Source organism: Empidonax traillii, unplaced genomic scaffold (genome assembly GCF_003031625.1).
Source record: "Empidonax traillii isolate 1590-97213 ecotype Southwest subspecies unplaced genomic scaffold, ASM303162v1 scaffold189:size1549363, whole genome shotgun sequence".
NCBI classification, from domain to species: domain Eukaryota; kingdom Metazoa; phylum Chordata; class Aves; order Passeriformes; family Tyrannidae; genus Empidonax; species Empidonax traillii.
In genome coordinates, this window is record NW_020955382.1 from 1,455,971 (window position 1) to 1,475,773 (window position 19,803).

Genomic DNA, 19,803 nt, shown 5'->3' on the forward strand with positions numbered 1-19,803 from the left:
CATGTGGGGCGGCCGGGCGGCGGCGGCGGCGGTGCCGCGGTGGTGCCGGGCCCTGCACGGCTCCGCAGCCCTGGGCGGCTCCAGGAACCTGCTGCGGAAAATGCTCCGCAAGAACAAGTAGGTGCGGGGCCGGCGGGAGCCGGGGCCCTCCTGCCGGGCCGGGCCGGGCCGTGCCCTGGCGGGGTGGCTTGTGGGCGCTGTGGCAAGGGCTGTAAGGGGGGCTGTGGGGTCCCCGCTAGCACGAAGGAGAACCAACCACCCACCCCCCAGTGCCGCGGGGCGCTTCTGAGACCGGTGCCTCGGTGTTGGGCCGCGTTACCCCCGGTCTGAGCGGGGCGGCGGCGGCTGAGCAGGACCAGCGGCGTGCCCGAGAAGGCCGGTGGCACCCCGGGCAGTGACTGCCCCCGGTACACGGCGGCAGGGCTGAGGCCGCACCTCCAATCCTGTGCTCGTTTTTCGGCCCCTCAGCACATGAAAGACATTGCGGTGCTGGAGGTTGCTGAGGGGTCTGGGGCACAAGTCTGGTGAGGAGCAGCTGAAGGGTCTGGGGGCGTTCAGCCTGGAGAAGAGGAGGCTGGGGGGGACATTATCGCTCTCTACAGCTGCCTGAAAGGAGGTTGTAGTCAGGTGGGATTGGTTTCCCAGGTTACAAGCAACAGGACAAGAGAAAAGGGCCTCAAGTTGCACTGAGGGAGGTTTAGATTAAATATTAGGAAAAATTTCCCCACCAAAAGAGAAGAAAGGTCAAGCAGTGGAATAGGCTCCCCAGGAAATTGGTGGAATCACCGTCTGTGGAAGTGTTCAGAGAACGTGTAGATTTTAACTACAAAGAGAAGACGTTGTTTCTCTGAGGTGCTGAAAGATAAATTTGATTTCCTTTCCTTTTTCCAAAAGAAAGAAGTTCTGGTACGACAGCCCTACCCTGGGATCTAAAATGGTAAGCGCTGTGTTCCAGTAGGAAAAAACTCGTGCTTCTGCCATTGATTCCAACCTTGGGAAAAGCATTTTCTGATGGGGAAATAGCAGAATTTTGTGAACGAATGCTGGGGCTCCAGTTTCACTGCGACATGCCAGGATTGCCATCCAGAGAACCAGTTTGGCTCCCCATGGCCGTTTCTTCCTCTGTTTTGATTTTTCATCTGTGCCAGCATCAATGTGCTCTTGCACGTTCTTGAATACATAACAGAGAACTGATCCACATTGAAACTTCTACAAGCTTAGTTTTGTGAACAAGTTTTTAATGTTTGTTTTTCAAACAAGCAGTGCTTTTCAGTCAATACACGCTGTATTTTAGAAAACAGATTTATTAACCTGTATAACTTGCTACAAAATAGTAAAGAAACTTAAGAAACTTTGGCTGTAAGACACAAAGGTCAGAGATTTTATGACCAGAAATATTCTTTTTTGAAACACTTCATACATAGGATCTATGTAAAACCATCACAGCTGCAATAATGACATTCCTAGAGCATACTTAGTAGAGTGCATAAAACTATATATAATTACCTAGTACAAGTGTGTAAAAACTATATATAATTACCTAGTACAAGTGTGTAACTACTGATTAATGTGTTGTTTGTTTGTTTTTTCAAGTTATATAAACCAACCAAGTTGGACACCCTAATGAAAAATGAGCAGACAAAAACTAGGAAAGAAGATAACATACGCTGCAGAGTCTTGAATGGTCTTATTCATAAAGCTATGTCTCAGATGGTGACTACCTGTGAAGTCAGTCAAGAATTTTATGACCTCAAGCTGGAAATCTGCAAGGCAAGTGCCAAAGCTACTTCTCGTGTTGAGCCGCTCTGGCTACGCCGTGAGGTCAGCGTGGTGTGCCAGAGGAGCTCCCTGGCGTGCTGTGATGTGTGCAGGGGGAGTTTTACTGCACTGCTTCTCGTGTGGCAGAGCGCAGCCAGATCAGGCTCTGGAGTACACACTGGGAGAGCTTTGTCGTTGTTGTACCTGGCTTGGTAGACCTTTGCCACTCTAGTGCAAATGCAGCTTAGGCAAACCTAATGGTTATTCTCCTGGTATGACTTTTTTTTCCCCCCGTTACTCAGATATAAACTCTTGGCCTTGACTTTTCATAAGAAGTCTGGTTTTACCAACAAAAGTGTATCTTTCCAAGATACAGCTGTGTGAGAGTTGTTTCCTCCTTGTGCCACTCACCAGCAGTATTACAGGCAGAAGACCTAAGCGAGAGATGAGCTTAGTTCAGAAAAAAGGCAAGCGTGAGAAAATGTCATTGTCAAGCAAGATTCGAGAAAGATTTGAGATTTGTACCTAATTGTAGCTAATGGTGTAATTTGTGGGTTTGAAAGGGATGTTAAAGCTCTGATTCAGGAGCTAAGTCAGTTTCTGCATTCTTGTTTGTTGTCTGTAGTTTTTATCTTCCATATTTCCTGTTCTGTAAAGATTAAATTATACCAGTCTTTGGCTTAAAAGCATGATGGACTTACTGGAAGCATGGGGAAAGAAATGCACATCATAGCTGCATCTATGAGAAAGAGTTTGTCATTTATGACTGAAATAGATGTTTTTGCCCGCTGAATTTGTTCCGTCTTCAGGCAAACGATTAAAATCACATGGACAAGAAGAGCCTTTTGGCTCTATTTGTGCAGTATCCTGCGTATAATATTTCTGTCTCTTTAGGGCTTTGAGGGTTGCTTGTCTAACTTGGATTGCATGTCTGCACCTGAAAATACTGGATGGTGTGGGTAAGCCACAGCATTCTCAGGAAGCGTTGCTGTAACTGAAACAATTTGTAACATGAGGGAGAGAAAGAAACAGCCTTCTTCCAAATATAATACAGATTTTATAACTGCTTAGTGCTTATGCTTCGCTGGGACACGGCAGGGTGTAGGTCAGTCCTGATTTACTCCTGAGCTGATTCTGGTACCATATCATTCCTTTTGTTATCAGAAGAAATTTTCTAGTAGGCTTCCTGCAGTCCATCAGAGACTCCATTGCACATGAGGCATGCGTGTGTGTGTGTATATATATAATTTTTAAGACATATTTGCCTTTTTATAGGTGTCCCTGTCATCAAACTTCTCAGCGTGTCGTGTGTACTGGAATCCTGCTGCTGCTACGGAGAAAGAAAGTTACGTGGAAAGTGTGCTGCGGAGGAGCGCTCCACGCATACGGTACTGCTGTGGGATAAACAGGCCGCTGCAGAAATTCATAGCCATGGACTAGTGCCACTTGTTAAGGATGTCCAACAATCTGTATCTGACCTGTTGGGATGCTTTAGGTTTCTAGATACTTGGAGTCAGAGCATCTCCTGTGATGAGCCTCACAGGGAAGGGTGACTGCGACAGACCAGATGCGTATTCTCTTGCTGGAACACAGCTGGCTTATTTGGCTTCTGTGCTTTCCCAGGACTGGAGTGGGCTGAGCAGAAAGCAAGAGGAGTGTGGGTGAGGTTTCACTCCATTGTGGTGGGCTGGACATGCTCTGGGTGACAGTAGGCCAGAATGGCTCACTGCACAAACCACTGGCAATTCCAAGTATCTCCTTACGGATTCATTGAGCGATTCTGATTGCTAGGGACAATTTGAACCTCCAGAAGGGGTGACTATTATTGCAGAAATTCTTCACAGTATCAATTAAAAAAAAATTCAGGATGCTACCATGTATTGTGATGCTTTTACCCATTTTTTCAGCCCAGTGTCCAGGAAGTTTTCAGAGTATTGTTGAGATTTTTGTTTCTCCCTCTTTCTTGCTTCCCTTCTGCTATCAAGCCAGTGTGTTGGAAGTTCAGGACTTAACTCCATGTGGAAGGTGGCATAGAAGCATACTTGTAAAGCCTTTTCCTTTCCACCTGTTTCCCTAGGCTATGTAATTCCTGCTCTGGCACAATGCTCTCTTCTACTCCCAACGGCTTCCACTCTTTGAGAAGGAAAGTTTGCTGGCTGGGAAGAAGACAAGGGGAGCCCTGTCAATCCTTCCTGCAGCTAGCAAGTAGGACTAGTAGTCTTGCCCTGCTCTGAGGACTCTTTCCCCCACTGCTCTTACCCATACAGTGGGGATAAGGATGCCAAATGAAGTGAGGAAAGAACCTGTGCATAGAGATAGAGACAAATCTAACATCATCAATACTAATGTCATCAATACTCAGTGGGATCTACGGCTGGTAGTTTTTGTATGTTATGCATTCAAAGTTGGGATTCTGCAGTGATGTATTGCTCGGCACTAACCTGAATAGCTACCCATCAGACTGTAAGTTTTGCAAACCGTATCTTTGCTGTGCAGTACTGCTGGAATTAATTTGACACGTTTTAATTGTCCTGGAGATGCTATACTGATACTCATACCGGTGAATGCTGTATTTTTTGCCAGGTATCTTCTGAAGAGTCAGCAGATTCTAGGAAATGTACCCCCAATAGTATTTATAAAAGACAAAGAAGCTGCAGCTGTAAAAGAGGTAATTCTATTCTTTGACTCAGTGTACAAATATGGTGACTTAGGAGGGAGCTGATCATTCAGTTGCTCTGCCAACCCACATTCAAAATCAGTCTTCACTTGTACCCTTTCTTCTTCAAGTTCCAAGGCACTTTAACAAACAGTCTTGAATAAGATTGATGCTTCTATGTAATGTAAAAGAATTGTAGGTTGTATCATTAGGCCAATAAAGAAATTCTAAAAAATTTAATTACCATTTTAAAGAATAGTATAGGATTGCCTGATAATAGAAATGAGGTTGGAAGAGCTTTCTTCCACATTTTAAATGTTTTATGATTTAAAATTCCCCTAGATCCAACCAGTGACTTGCTCATTTTTATTTTTTCCCCTCAATCTTTTTCCATCTGTGAATTGTTAAAATGTTTTTAGGGAAGTGCAGATCTTTACATAGGGGACGTAAGTTTATTCATACTACATTTTTTTCTTCACTTTTAAAATCATCTTTACTATTTCACATTTTCTGTCAAGGTGTTGATAGTTTTAACTAGTTGAAATATTACTAGAACAATGATGTTTCCTAGAAATTTGCTCCTTATATTGCTTCTGTCAGGGAATGACACTGGGAAGCACTTAGATGGATCATCTTCTCCCACCTGGCACTTCATCAGATTTAGGTCAACCACAGATTCAAATAACGGGGCTTGAAATAGTGTAACTAAACCTGATTTTTAAGGATTGAAAGCCAAGGGAAGACCATCCAATTAAGCTCCTAGAATAATACACTGAATTAGAAGTAAATGAATATAATGCAATCAAAATTTCAGATGAGACCAAATTTTCACAATTACGTACAGTCTGTAAGCACTGAATATACTAGACTTGTAGCATTTACTGGATAGGTGTCATGTTAAAAGGGAGTTGGGAACTCCATAATTACGTGTAATAGAAATGCAAACTTGCAGAAAGTGGGAAGAGATGAAAAAAAAAATCTCGGTGTAAGGATGTTATGAAAAAGGATTCGCAAGACTGAAGTAAGAGAACAAATAAACCAAAAATTACATGTCACACGATCCCTTGCCAATTGTTTATAATGCACAAGGCAAAAAAACTCTGTAGGAATCCCTGGATACATTACACCATTTGGCACAAACTTCCCAGCTAAAAAGTGCAAGCAGTTCCATGCTTATTGGAATGATGGAAGAGGCTATTCTGAAATAGTTTTGCTAAATATTTCAAACATTTAGAAAATCAAATACATGCTGCTAGGTGCCTGTCTGTTTCTTTTGTAGGTGTGAACAAAGTAGATTCAATACAGGACCTCTAATATGTGTTTGCCTTCATGTGTTTACAGGTCGAGGACTTATTGGCAATTGCTGATTTTGGACCTGAAGAAGAAGATGAAGAAGAAATATTTCAAAATTATTCAAGGTGAGTCTTTCTGAATCAGAATTGTACAAGTGCCTGTTTTCATCTCTGTTGGCCAACTAGTGTGTAATCATCCCAGAAATTAAATGTAGAGGATGGCATTTTTTTTTGTGACTTAAGCTTTCTTTACCGAAGTTATACCCATTTATTAAAATTAAGGGAAAATATTTCTTATTATGTGTGCTCTGATTTACTTCCATATTTTAGTGTAGACACATTTTCATGGGCTATTTTTATCGTTGTTCTTGTGCACAGGTCTGACCATAGCTTTGCAAAATATGGAAAGGGAAGGTCTATTTTGTTTGGTATAAGTGAGCCTCTGTTAAACTGTGGAGAATGAATTGTCACTTGTAACAGCACAGTGTGTATTCTTTCAGAGGCACCCATAAGGTGATATCAGAACACAGCCTTAGAAATCAGCTGTGTTTCGTGTCTGTTCCTTGGGTGACATAGTCATCAGACTTGTTACTCACAGACCCAATACTTGTTCTGGTATCTTGATTTTTATGAGAGAAATAAATGTAGAATTTCTAAGATTCCAAGACTTGATGTTGTTTATGATAATCAAATTTTTTAAAAATGCTTTGCAGCAGTGATATTTGTTGCTTGCTGGTAATTTTCTCATAAAAATACCAGTGCTCCTCTACTTGGCCACTTTTTTCTGGTGTAAGTTTGGTGTGTTACACATGAGTTACAAGTTTACTGACAAATCTCCGTAAGTTAGTTTAGCATTCTTCTGTGAGGGATTTTTGGCTATTGAGAGACAGGGCTAAACAACCTATTGGAATAGTGTTTTTTTGGACTGGATGCTCTCAAAGCCAGCACCCTTTGCACTTGGGTGTTGCAATCTCTGAAAACTCCAGTTTATTTCCATTTTACTCAAGTTGTCAAAATTAGCAGCACCCCTTGAAATATGCGCAGAGAGAAAAACCCCAATATTTGTTTTCTTTTTCACAGTAAACTGTTCCCTTCAGCAACTCAATCTTCAGAGCTACCCATGCAGTCTAATCTGTTTGGTATTGATCATGAACTGCTGAATAAACAGATAATGGACTACAAAAGACTGAAAGTGTCAAGACATGTAGAAAGTATTCCCTGGACAGAAGAGCAGGAGCAGCAGCTCTCAAAGATTCGGAAGAAAGAGAAAAAGAGAAAACCAAAGAATCCTGATGATGATGACATTACACCACAGAAATACTTAATGGACAAATATGAGGCTGATTACTGGGATGATAACACTGAATCAGTCTCAGACTATCAGTTGGAGGATGAATTAGAGGAAGAGGTAAACAAACTGGAGATGGAGGATGGCAAACCTTAAAGTCATCCTGCTGATAAACTGAAATGAAGTGAAAAAGCTTCATCCTCCTTCGAAGTGGAGGATGCCAATAGCAAAGGAAAAAGACTGCCATAGATACTGAAAGATTGTTTACCTGTTTACCACCTCCATATGTAAGAAAAACAAAAATGCCATTTGTGACATTATCTTAAGCACCTTTCAAGGTGCTACAGTTGTGGAACTTTGAACAAGAGAGCAGTTTTATAATAAAATACACCTACTGCAGCACTGAGGTAAAACTTCTCACAGTTGTGCTGATTATTTCCAGTAAAGTTCTAAGCTGCAAGAAAATGCCTTTTTCTTTTGAGTGACTTGGATAAAAATTATCACATCAGGAGGGAAGAAGGAAGCAAAATAATGAGTGCTGTTCAGGCTTCAGCACACAAAGACCAGGAGAGGGTATTCTCTAGAAATTCTGGAGTTCTCTAGAATTCCCAGTCTAATGGAGGGAACTCTTTCTACAAGGTGAAACTCATTGGAATTATGGCCAGTAAAGTTACAATTCTGAAAGAAAATAAATTTAGAAAATTACAGTTGTGCAAGGGAAACTGCAGCCAGAAGAGAACAGAGAACTGCTCATCCATTGGGCAAAATCAGGCAAAGCATTGACTGTGACTTAAAAAATATGTTAACAACTTGAAAAGTAGAGAAAAAGCAGCAGGGAAGAATGCCCCAGTAACTGTTTGAGATCTGAAAATGAACAGGAGGTTATATAAAAGGTGAGAATAAAGCTTTCTGTCTCAAAGCATGTAAAAATAACAGCATGACTGCGTAAATTCAGAAGGGCATGAGCTTCAAAGAAATTATAACGAACAAGGGGGTAAAGTGGAATTCTATGAGAGATACAGAAAATTTAATTCCTTTAGTAAATGGGGAAGTAAAGAAAGACAGCGCAGGGGAGGTTGCACTCTAGTGGAATAACAGAATGGTTTGGGTTGGAAGGGATCTTAAGGATCATCTGTTCCCAACCCCCCGGGGACACTTTCTACTACACCAGGTTTTTCAGAGTCCCATCCAACCTGGCCTTGAACACTTCCAGGCATTGGACATCCACAGCTTCTCTGGGCAATCTCTTCCAGTGTCTCACCACCCTGACAGTGAACAATTTCTTCCTCATGTCTAATCTAAATCTACTCTTTCCATTTTTGCCTTGTCCTATCACTGCCTTTAAAGAACGCTGTAGTCATCAGTCACAGTCAGTGTGGGTTTCATACAAAAAAAAGTCCTGTTTAAGTAATTTAGTATCCTTTGATAATAAGGTCACCTACCTAATGCATGAAGGGAAGGTGGTGGATGTAATTTTTCCGGGTTTTTGCAAGGCTTTGGGTATTGTGCCTCACAGAATACTTCGGGACAAGTTGTCCAGCTGTGGGATGAGCAGGTTCATGGTGTACTGGGTGAAGAACTGGCTGAAGGGCAGAGCTCAAGGGTTACAATGAATGGCTGGTGGCCAGTCCCTTGTGATGTTCCTCAAGGATCAGTTCTAGGTCAAATTCAGTTCAGTATATTTATCAGTGATTTGGATGCAGCAGTTGAATGTACCATTACTAAGTTTGCTGGTGATACCAAACTGATCTGGATAGATTGGAGCACCTAGGAAGGAGTAATAGCAGGCGCAAGTCAAAACTGGGAGAGGATTGGCTGGAGAACTGTCCAGCAGAAAGGGGTCTGGGGTTGCTGGTTGGCAACATGCTCAATATCAGTCAGCAGCGTGTGCCTGGGCAGCCCAGAGGGCATCCCATGTCCTGGGATACATCAAACACAGCATGACCAGCCACTCAAAAGCAGTGCTCATCCTGCTGTATTCGGTGTTGGTGTGGCCTCACCTTGAGCATTGTGTGTGGTTCTGGGCCCCACAATTTCAAAAGGTTGCGAAGGTCCTTGAATGCATCCAGAGGAAGACACCAAAGCTGGTGAAGGGGCTGGCAGGCATGCCCTGTGAGGAGAGGCTCAGGACGCTGAGTTTTTCATGTTAGGAGAGAAGGAGGATGAGGGGCAACCTCACTGCTCTCTACATCTTTCTGAGGAAGAGAAGGTCTTTCCCCTGGGACGCAGTGCCAGGTCATGTGGGAATGGCTCAAAGCTATGTCCCTCAGAGGAAGTTCAGACTTGACATGAGGAAATATTTCTTTACCCATAGGGTGATCAAACCCTGCTGCGACAGGCTTCCAAGAGAGGTGGTCGATGCCCCAAGCCTGTCAATGTTAAAGAGGCATTTGGACAACGCCCTTACTTTTTAGCAACCATGCTTTTCAGTTTGGTCAGCCCTGAAGTGGTCAGGCAGTTGGGCTCAGTGATCGTCCCTGCCAACTCAGCTCTTTGATTCAGTTTGATTTGAGTTGACTCCCGTTGCTCTCTCCTCCTTTTCCTACCAGTATATGCTGAGGAAATCTTCGATGGCGTTTCTTCCCAGCCCTGCACTGGAGAAGGGATGGAATGGGCAGTCACGTCCCAGCCTGGGCATTGGCTCTATCACTTTGTGGCAAGGAGGCCCTTCTGATGGGGATAAGAGCTATGGATCATCTTGAGATGATTTGTCCACTTAAACACATTTGCAAAAAGCACTTTTGTTTTTTGAAAGTCTTCTGTGTTTATCCAGTTTATCTGGGTCTCCACAGGATGGCAAACCCCATGTCTCTGATGCTAGGAGACCAAAGATCTGGGCTTTAAGATCAAGCCCTCAGTCTGGAGCAAGAGGTGCTCCAGAACTAAATGGTTACAAACCATTTCATGTGAGCAATACATGTTCATTTCCCTGTTGAATTTTTTTTTTTCTCCTTGTACTCAACTGTAGAAACGCCAGAGCTGTTTCCCTTGGAAACACGCTAAAACACAAGACTCTGAGAAGAACAGAACTCTAGAGTGGAGGCCTATCTGGCCCAAAACTCTGCCTCCAAAGTGGCCAATCACCAGTGTCTAAAGGAGAGCACAAGAGCAGTGCAAGTCTACTTCTGCTAGGGTCCTGGGGTGCTCATAGGTTGCCTTCCACTGGGGCTCCAGGGGATTGTTGCAGAAAGTTTACAAGTGGAAATGATATTTTATTTTATTTTTATATTGGAATTTATTGCATCTCGTTTTATGTCAGTTATTTTTCTTCATCTCTTTCAGAGCTGATGCTCGCAAGCATTGGCACAATGCACATATGTAGCCAGGAGCAGGCTGGTGATTTCTTCAGTTTAGCTTGAAAAAACACCCCTTGCAGTCTGGCAAAGAAAATCACAGAGCCACAGAGAGTAGCAGCAGGAATACAGGCCAAACAGTTCCTGTTTCCTGAATAGTGAGAGTGTGAAGGGTGAGGATTTGTACTGACCACACACAAAAAAAGAAAGCAAAGAGGTGTGTAGCAGCATGGGATATTATCCAAAACAGGACACATATCTATGACAACCACACTTACTGCCTTACAAGATGCGCTTCTTGGCCGAGGATGCACGAAAAGTGCTCTTGTGCCTGCCCCACACTTGTATTGCACTCAGGAAGAGCTGAAAAATGGCAGCTCCGGATGGGGCAGCAAGCCTGGAACCCTTCCAAGCAAGGAATAAAGCTTTCCAAGGCTGTTCACCACAAGCAAGAACCCCTCGGGAAATGGAGCCAAGTGAAGAGCAGAGCTTGCTCCTACTCCAGGCTTGCAGTGGGCAGGAGAGTCAGAGAGAGCCAGGGCACAAGTGGAGCCTGGACATTTTTAAGTACAGCTTCTAGGTAATTAAATCTAATCTAAAAATTAGTTTCTCGATCTTGGTACACAGTACTTGTATGCTTTTGGGTTTTTATGGGCCAAAGTAGACCTCAGTGAAGAAACAGTCTGATTGCCTAACTGGTTATTGTTGCTGAAAGGTGCTAGCAGAGGTGATTATTTCTGTACAGGCTTAAAGCTGATTAGACCATGAAAATGTGTGCCTGATGGCACAAGTGTTTGCACTGGACTGTTCTCTGAAGTGGCTCATGATAGCAGGGACAAATATGAAACACCAACACAGTTTCCAGCTATAGACAGCCTGATGTCTTCATGACCCAGCTGACAGTGTAAGAAAGATTTTAGATCAATAACGACGTTTTGCATACTGAACTAACTGTGGTAAAAACCCAAGTCACCTAAAAACATGTGTTTCTGTTCATAGATTTGGCATTCTTCATTTTGAAGAACTTCTGATACTTAGTCAAACGAGGTAACTCTGTCACAAATAACAAGTGGCCCCTCAAAATTTGCTTATTTTCCCCAGTGATCTGCTGCAGCCAGGAAACACCTGGTACCCATGGTAGTTCTGCCACAGAGCACACTTGCCTTCCAGTTCCCCAGGAAACTACGTGGAAGAACACCCTTTCACTGGCTGAATGCCTGGGGGAAGCATATCAGTGGCCATGTATCACACCTACGAGGATTGACATCAAAGGAGAACTGAGCTCTGTAACTCCCACCCGTTCCCAGAAATCACCTTTCGCGTTTGAGGTTACGTGAAGAGAGCAGAATCCTTTAAAAATGTTCATACAGGCACAGGAGATGCAGAATCTATGCAAACAACTGAAACCAGTGAAAGGAGAGCTTTGCTATTCCTCTTTCTTCCTTCAGCACCCAACCTTCCTCTCATTTTGAAGGTGATTACTGCTCACAGTCCCCTGAGAGACAAACCAGTCAGGAATTCTACGCTCTTACATCACCCTGCATGGGAAATGATCTGGAATTTGGGATTACCACTCCATTTTTTCCTCTAGGAATGGTTAAGGCTATTTAGATTCCTATCTTCTGCAATCCTCTGAAGAATTCTTTAATCCTTCCATTGAATGAAAAGGATTTTTGAGCTTTGTCGTAAATGCTGAAGGATTGTCTGGTCCCACAGAAGAAGCACCTAACACACCACAAACCTGAGTTTGCTAATAGCTGACTAGATAACATCTGGCTATCTCCCAAGGAGTTTGTTAGCCCATCATGGGACAGAATTTCTCAAGTATTATTCAACTCCTGGTCAAAACTGCTTTATATGACCCCTGTGTTATATATAACCATGGCTTTTACAACCATATCTAGGCAAATTGTTAACTATTTCTGACTCTTGAGAATGCCAGTAGGATTCTTACTATAGAAAATACCTCAGCATGAACTTGGAGCTTACTTGGCACTAGAAAATCCAAAGAAGAGTGTTGAGGTTTAACCCCAAGTGGCAGCTAAATACTACACAGCCTCCTGCTCACTTCCCCCCCACCCTACCCTGGCATGGTGGCAAAAAAAGGGAAAAAAAGGTAAAACCTGTGACCAGAGGGAAAAGCAGGACACGACCAGGACAGCTGACCCCAAGTGACCACAGGGATATTCCAGGCCATATGGCATCATCCTCAGCATATAAAGCTGGGGGAGGAAGGGGGAATATTTGGAGTGATGTCTTCCCAAGTCACTGTTCCATGTGATGGAGCCCTGCTGCCCTGGGGATGGCTGAACACTTGCCCGCCTATGGGAAGTGGGGAATGAATTTCTTGTTTTACTTTGCTTTAGCTTTAGCTATTGAACTGCCTTGTTCTCAAGCCACGAGGTTTCTCTGTTTTACTCTTCTGATTGTCCTCCCCGCTCCACTGTGGGGGAGTGAGCCAGCAGATGCGTGGTGCTTGGCTGCCAGCTGGGTTTAAACCAAGACAAGAGATGTACACTACCATGCTAACTGATGCCCAGACATCAGCATGTGATTGGTCTCTTCCAATCAACTCTCTTCCAGTTTATATACTGGGTATGAAGCTCTATGGTATAGGATATCCAGTTCAGGTCAGCTGTCCTGGACATGCTCCCTCACAGTTTCTCGTGCAGCTCCTCCCTGGCAGAACACGGGAGACTGGAAAGCCCTTGGTAAGCACAGCTGAGCAACAACTAAACCATGGGTATGTTTTCAGCATTAGTCTCACACTGAATCCAAAACACACCACTGTACCAGCTACTAGGAAGAAAATTAACTCTATCCCAGCTGAAACCAGGACAAAGAGCAAGGTGTTCTGCCAAACCCAGATATGGAGAAAGCCATGAAGGATGCTTTAACCTTATTAAAGACACTGAAACCCAATGACAAAACACTGTTGATAAAGAAAGCCATACATCATTAGTCCATCTATTCTCAAAAGTAAACCCTCCTGTTTTAAATATGTCTCATGCTCAGCTTGGATTTTTTTCATCTAGGATATTGATACCCCTTCTTCTGATTTGGAACCAGCAAGAACAGTCCTTCAGCCCAGATATCCTCAACATGAACTTCCCTGACACTAATTATCTCAGTGATGGTTGTTCCAAGTAACTGTACCAGACACTTTGGGACTGGCAGTTTTGGCACCTGCTTGACAGCAGGATAGTTGGACTAAGCTTAGAAATAAGATCCAGAGTCTTCTAATTCTTTGTGAAACATAGTTCCTTCGAGGAGAATTCCCTAGGCAGCCACATAGGATGAGAACTGCAGAGCACTGTGAGGAAGCTGAACAAATGGCCTGTCTGGAAGATGTTCATATTAGCAGCTTCAAACACATCCCTGGTATTAAGAACAGGATCAAAACTAGGCTCCTGACAATCACCCCTAGGTGCTGTGCTTTGAAGTAGCACACGCTTCCTAATCATCACCACGCTGCTCCTCCTTGGCTGCAGCTGAATCCAATTCAGTCTGTTCAGCAGTATTGAGCCAAATTTCACAATGATCTCACAGGTTTTTCCACTTTTCTTGAACTGTTTTTTGCTGGCTGTGACTGTGCTGCTGTCTGTGACCTTTACAAGTTTGCTGAAGTTCTGGATGTTTCTAGCCCAAACCACAGTCTGTGGCAAACTATCAGGGTAAGATAACATGAAGACCCTAATCTTGATAAGGCAGTCTTAGAATACCATCTAATTGGCCTATTCATAGGTGTTCTTTTCAAGCAGTACTTAAAATTTGAAGAAAAGGAATTGTATGCACCTAAGTGATTCAGAATTTGCTTTGATACATTGACAGAATCAATCAGTTCTTTTTCCAGTGCTCATATTTTTAGTTAAGACAGGCACCAAAAGTTATCTCCTTGCTGTGCTATCAGCTGACATGCGTACCTCTCACACTCAATATAAACTTAATCTCTCACAAAATATAAGGTAAACCTTTCTGTCTTCTCTAGGAATATGTCAAGATAAGCCATCTGAAAGGCTGTATAATGGAATAAACTCTTAAACCTTTTTAGATATTGCGACTTGGATACACATGTCAGCTTTGGAAGAAGAAGCACTACAACTTTTTTCCCACTGCTGAAGCACCTTATTTCCAAGAGCAAGTCTGCCAGTCATCAGTGCTGGACACTGGCTAAGATATCAAGAGGGATTGCAATGATTCCACAGTAATTTATTTCTGGGGGTTCATTTTATTTTAGTTTTTTTTTTTTTTTTTTTCCCAAGCAATATTTCAGGAAACCTCTGAATCCACACAAGGTAAGGGATTGTTCGGGGTGTTACATAGCTAAAGCACTCTAATTTTAAATTTAAATGTCTGTTATCTTACGCAGAGGGCAAAGGATTTTCAACCCTATAAATATTCAAATGGGGTTATTATGTTTTTAAAAAGGAACTTAAAACATTTTGAGACTGACTGTGAACACCATATTTAATGAAATTGTTAATTATTTTGGACTAAAAGCTATTACTTTCCAAATGAATGGAAAAATTCCTTTTTATGTGGATAGCACAAGATCAAACATTTAAATATTCATTTAATTATTTCAAGTATGTGTACAGCATACTAACTGAAAAAAAATGAGTTCTTTGAAATTTATTTCAAAGAACTCCACAAACATTGGGCAGGGATTGTCCAAAATTAGCCCTGAAATATGTTGATTTTACGCCTAGTCAATGACTAGACAATATTATCTGTTTGATTAGGTAATTAAAAAAAACCCCTCTAGTTAATGTTAAATCTAATGACAACAATCCCCTAATTATTCTCTTGTAGACTAGTCTCCAGCTCTATTAAACAGCAATTATTTTAGGTTTTATCTTACCTCCCATCCAATGTCTAGCACACAACACTGCTCTGAGATTAGGCACCCTTCCTGCAATATTGCTTGTCCTTAAAGACTACACCCTAAACTACTGTATATACTGTATTTTACTATATTTATACTGTATATAAATATAAACACAAATGACATTTGTTCTAAGAATTCGATAAGCAACATTTCTGAATAAAGAAAAATACTTGATAAGCGATACCCTCATAATTCAGAGAGAAGCAACACGGTGCATGTTTGTGGCTTTCTCAGAATATCTTCTTGATGGAAACACTGCCTTTAGGGGGACACAGGAGAAAGGCTGAGTAGGTGAATAGGAATCTGCATGTCTAAATACTTACTTGTCATGCAGATTGCATGTGACATCGAGAACTATAGGAAAGTTATTTGCTGATTACACAAGGAGAAAATGGGAGCTTATTCTTTTATTGTCCTCTCCAGTTTAAGGAAGTTCAAACTGATGTAGAAATGCTGCAGTTCTAGTAGATTTGATTAGCCTTTTTCGACCTCCTGTGTGAACAAAATGCGTACTCCTAACTCCACTTCTGTACCTTTGGTGATGGTAGAGTACACACCTGTACTCCCAGAACAACCTAGGGGAAATTTGATCAGACTTGAAGAGGTGACTGACATTAAAAAGGCAGTGACTGATATCATCTAATATTTTGTTGTGACTTGTTTTTAACTCCTGTTCTAAAAATAGGGAACATCCAAAAAAGAAAACACTGGAGCTGTATGTGCAAATTGTTGGCAAAAGCAGTGGTGATTCTTTTTTTATAACATTTTCTTGTTCGCATTTCCAGTCTTCAGAAATTATGAAAAGTTGACTGAACTGTATTTCCCAATGGAATTCTGGAGTAGAATATTTGTACCCACTGTGGAAGTGATTTTCTGTGTTACTGTACAATTTTTTTGATATTTTCCTTTTTTACCAGAGATATTTACTCTTTCCAGACATACTCTTTTCAAATTTGGCTAAAGTGCTTTTGATCAAACTGAAAATTTGCTGATGATATTTGAAATTCAGAAATACCTGAAACTCATTTGAATAATTTTGAGTGTGGATTGCATTCAGAGATCCTAATTAGTGAATGGACTTGGAAGGATTTCTCATTCTTTTCTAGTTACTTCTACTTCTTAGCTTGTCTGAAATATTAATTTCTTTGTACAACATAACCTGGATTTTTAAGATCCATCTTTCTTACAGCCAAATAATCACATAGTTTAGCAGCAATTTTAAATCAATTTTTGTAGGCAAAACCATCTTGATAAACATTGTTTTGTTTAGTAAAGAAAGTGATATTGCTTCAGCCAGAATCACAAGCACTTGTGAAGAATTTTTCCTCTGGAAATCGTTACATTTTACTCATATAAAAATATTCATATTGAATTATTACAACTGATTTAGGGGAAAGATATAGAAGACAGGTTAGTTTGGCCTAGATATTTTATTCCAGCACATGACATGATCTATTGGTTTTGTTAATATTACCTAATGAAGACTGAGCCTAGAGACTGACACATGTTTACATTACTGTTATTAATGTGTCCAATTTCAGCACAAAAATGAAGAACCATTGTGTACTTTCCAAATGAGAGTCTGAGTTTTAAGGAGTTCTCAAAAGAAAGTCTCCTGCCACCTATCCATGATGGCATCTCACAGCAAAGAGCAAAATCAGCAAGCTGTGATTAAAAGTTTTATTATGCTAGATAAGAGAACAGTCTCCCTGGAATGATATTCTCTTTCCATTTTTATTTTTACAATGGCAGACAGTTCTTGAACTCAGTCATCCTTTTAATTTCCCCAGCACTGACTTGGCAATGTGCTTTAAGCTTATAGAAACAACCTGACTTTTTGAATATGGTTACTTTTTGCATTACTTCTGACTGCCTGGCATTGTGCTTTGCCTTTTCTTTGTGCTTTGTTTCTTGGCTTCCTTTTCTTCTTCCGGAAGAGAACCTCTCCTTTCATGATAAAATCTTCCTTGAAAAGCTATGGCACTTAGTAAGAGGCTTTCAGTGGGATTAGAGAAAGGCTCCTGCTGGGAGCAAAAGAGTGATGTTGCAGTGGGAGGCTTGGCACGTGACCTTTGGAAACTCTTCCCAGGTCTTCTGTTTCTCCAGAATCACGGCGACACCACCACAAGCAATGAAACAACTTTTTTTTTTTTTTTTTTTTTTGGCAAATTAGGCGTACAGACTGTGCAAAGGGAGACCTTGTAACTTCTGCATTTTGGGAAAAGGTTTTGTAAAGAGATTAATGTAATCTTCAAACATCTGGTATAGGCCAATGAACATACTCATCAGGCAGTCTTAAAGAGGATCACTGAGACTGGTATGTGCTGCAGCATGTCCTTCAAAAGCAAGGGAAATCTTGATGATATTGCATTAATATAAGCTGATGTAGAAAATGTACTGAAGAGTTGTAGAAAAAAAGGTAGTGGCTGCATATCCTTTAGAAAAACAGGGCTTCCCTCCATCCTCTTGCATTTTATCAGAAGAGCTGTCTAGGTGGGTACTGCTTTGGGATCTTACTCCAGGACCTGGAAGGCAGCTGTAGAAGTTGGTTCTTCTGACTTTTCTGCGGACTCTGAGGAGTCCCTTCTGCCCACCCAGCTGCTGGCTGTACACTTGCAGACAGAGGCTCTTTGCTCCTGCTGTTCTGCTTGGGGAGAGCCGATGGAAAGCGCTGAAGTTGTGAGTTTCACCCACAGGGAGGAGAACAGAGGGTTAAGGTCCTCGCCAAAGCGCTCTCTTGCTGTTGTCGCTCTCTCCAGAATCTGAACTGCCCCATAGTATAAGCAAAAATATGACTTGTTTTTTTTTAGCTGCTACTTGTTGAAGTATCGAGACAGACATCTAACTCCCACGTGACAGCAAAGTTACCTGCACTTGAAACGTAATCACCAAATTTCTTGATGTCTCCTAGCTGGAGTAATGCTCATCTTCAAATACATTTCCAAAGCAAATGACTCATCCCATTGGATTTGGTTGAACAAAGCTATTACTTTTATCCAGGAAAAACTGATATATTTACTTTTTACTCTTCTTCACATTGTGTGTATCCGACTGCATTTCTCCTCACTCTGTTGTCCTCAAGTCCACTTATTTTTCTATTATGAAATTGCTGTTGACTTGCAGGAAAAATCCTGTTGGGGCTTTTGGTGGTGGTGGTGGTTGGCTGGTTTTTTGTGTTTTGTTGTTGTTGTAGTTGTGGGTATTTTTGTGTATTGGGTTTTTTGGGTTTTGTTTGTTTGTTTGTTTGTTTGTTTTTACAAGAGGAGGAATTTGAAGTCTAGTCTCAGGTTTCACTCTGGGAAATCTTAGGCTTTGGAGGCTAGTGGACCTGCTTCCAAGGTGTACACTTTGATGCCAGTCCTGCAGTGTGAAAATGTCACCTGCTTTCCCAGGTGAATGAGCACCAACTCCATCCTGTTTAAACAGGCCCTGAGTTTGCTGAGCACACTGCAGGATTTGGCAGCTGTAACAGAATTACAACTAAAGTGATTATGTGGGTACCTCTAATTCACCCCCTTTATAAAGCAGCTCCCGTTCTTACTGCCCGATAGAAAATGTCTGGGCATACTCTGGGCAATCGGCTCTAGGTGGCCCTGCTTGAGAAGGTGGGCTTGGACCAGGTGGCCTCCTGAGGTCTGTGCCCTCCTCAGCCATTCTGGGGTTCTGTGAAAATGAGGACGTATTCCATAGTTTTGCAGGAATGTTCAGCCATGAAAGACTCTTTCACGAACGTTTTCTCTTAACCTTTTGCTTAATCTCTTTGACATATCCGTTATTAGAAACACTCTGCAATCACTGGGTTTGTTGCAACAGAAGTCTAATGTTGTTGACTGTGTGGGAGCCACTGGGCATTTCCATTTTGTTACTTTATGAATTATTAGACAGCAGTGAATACCTCTATTTTAAATGCTGCATTTTAACTAACTGGACATATCCCTTCTTGCACTGTGTAAAGACAATTTTTTATATTGTGGTCCTGTATTTACCATGGATAATTTATCTTTCATAGATGGCCGCCCCTTTCCTCCATGAATGTTTTTACCTACAACCTTACTGCATACACACTGGTGCTGCAAGTACATGGCTAATGAATTTATATCATATAAATTTTTAATAACAGAAAAAACCCTTAGAACTAATTATGTTTCAGTGTACTTACCGGACTGTTGACTACAAAGGTTAACAAATCCTGTGGCCACTACTGTAAAAAAAAAAAAAAAACCCAAACACTTTTCTGTCAATGTCAATATTTTATTTGTATTACTTTTTGAGAAGGTACCAGTCAGTCTGCTGCTGAGGCCTTCCCAGGCTGGAAATGAGTTGGCCAACACATTGACCTGCACGTGAGCTGTGTGTAGACAAACAGCAACATTTTATGGTTGCCAAGGCCCATGGCAAAACTCCCCTCGGCTTCCATCAAGAGGCCTTTCATTAACACGGTGAACACTTGGGGAAACACTAGTTGAAGCAATTAGTTTTTGAGCCCCTTGGAAGTGGCCTGAGCAGGACAACCCTGTGGGGAGGAGGAAGACTGAAAGCTGTCGCAGGAAGATGGTAGAGAGGCAGGGAGAAGGTCCCAGTGTGTGCCAAGAATGGGATCCAGCATGGCCATATGTGCCTCCATGGCA

General features: G+C 41.9%; 1 protein-coding gene across 2 annotated transcripts in view; it reads left to right on the forward strand.

Moving 5' to 3' along the window:
* The window catches only part of RBFA (ribosome binding factor A), a 22,618-nt gene continuing 2,815 nt past the window's right edge, over positions 1-19,803 (forward strand). The window contains exons 1-7 of one of the 2 annotated variants that reach the window (XM_027886525.1): positions 1-117; positions 895-937; positions 1,594-1,770; positions 3,034-3,146; positions 4,342-4,426; positions 5,756-5,832; positions 6,787-7,114. In XM_027886525.1, coding sequence (XP_027742326.1) covers positions 2-117; positions 895-937; positions 1,594-1,770; positions 3,034-3,146; positions 4,342-4,426; positions 5,756-5,832; positions 6,787-7,114 — 939 coding nt within the window. In that variant the 5' untranslated portion in view covers position 1. Of the gene's footprint in view, positions 118-894; positions 938-1,593; positions 1,771-3,033; positions 3,147-4,341; positions 4,427-5,755; positions 5,833-6,786; positions 7,408-19,803 lie in introns of those variants that run through there. The other variant, XM_027886526.1, reaches the window with a different exon arrangement.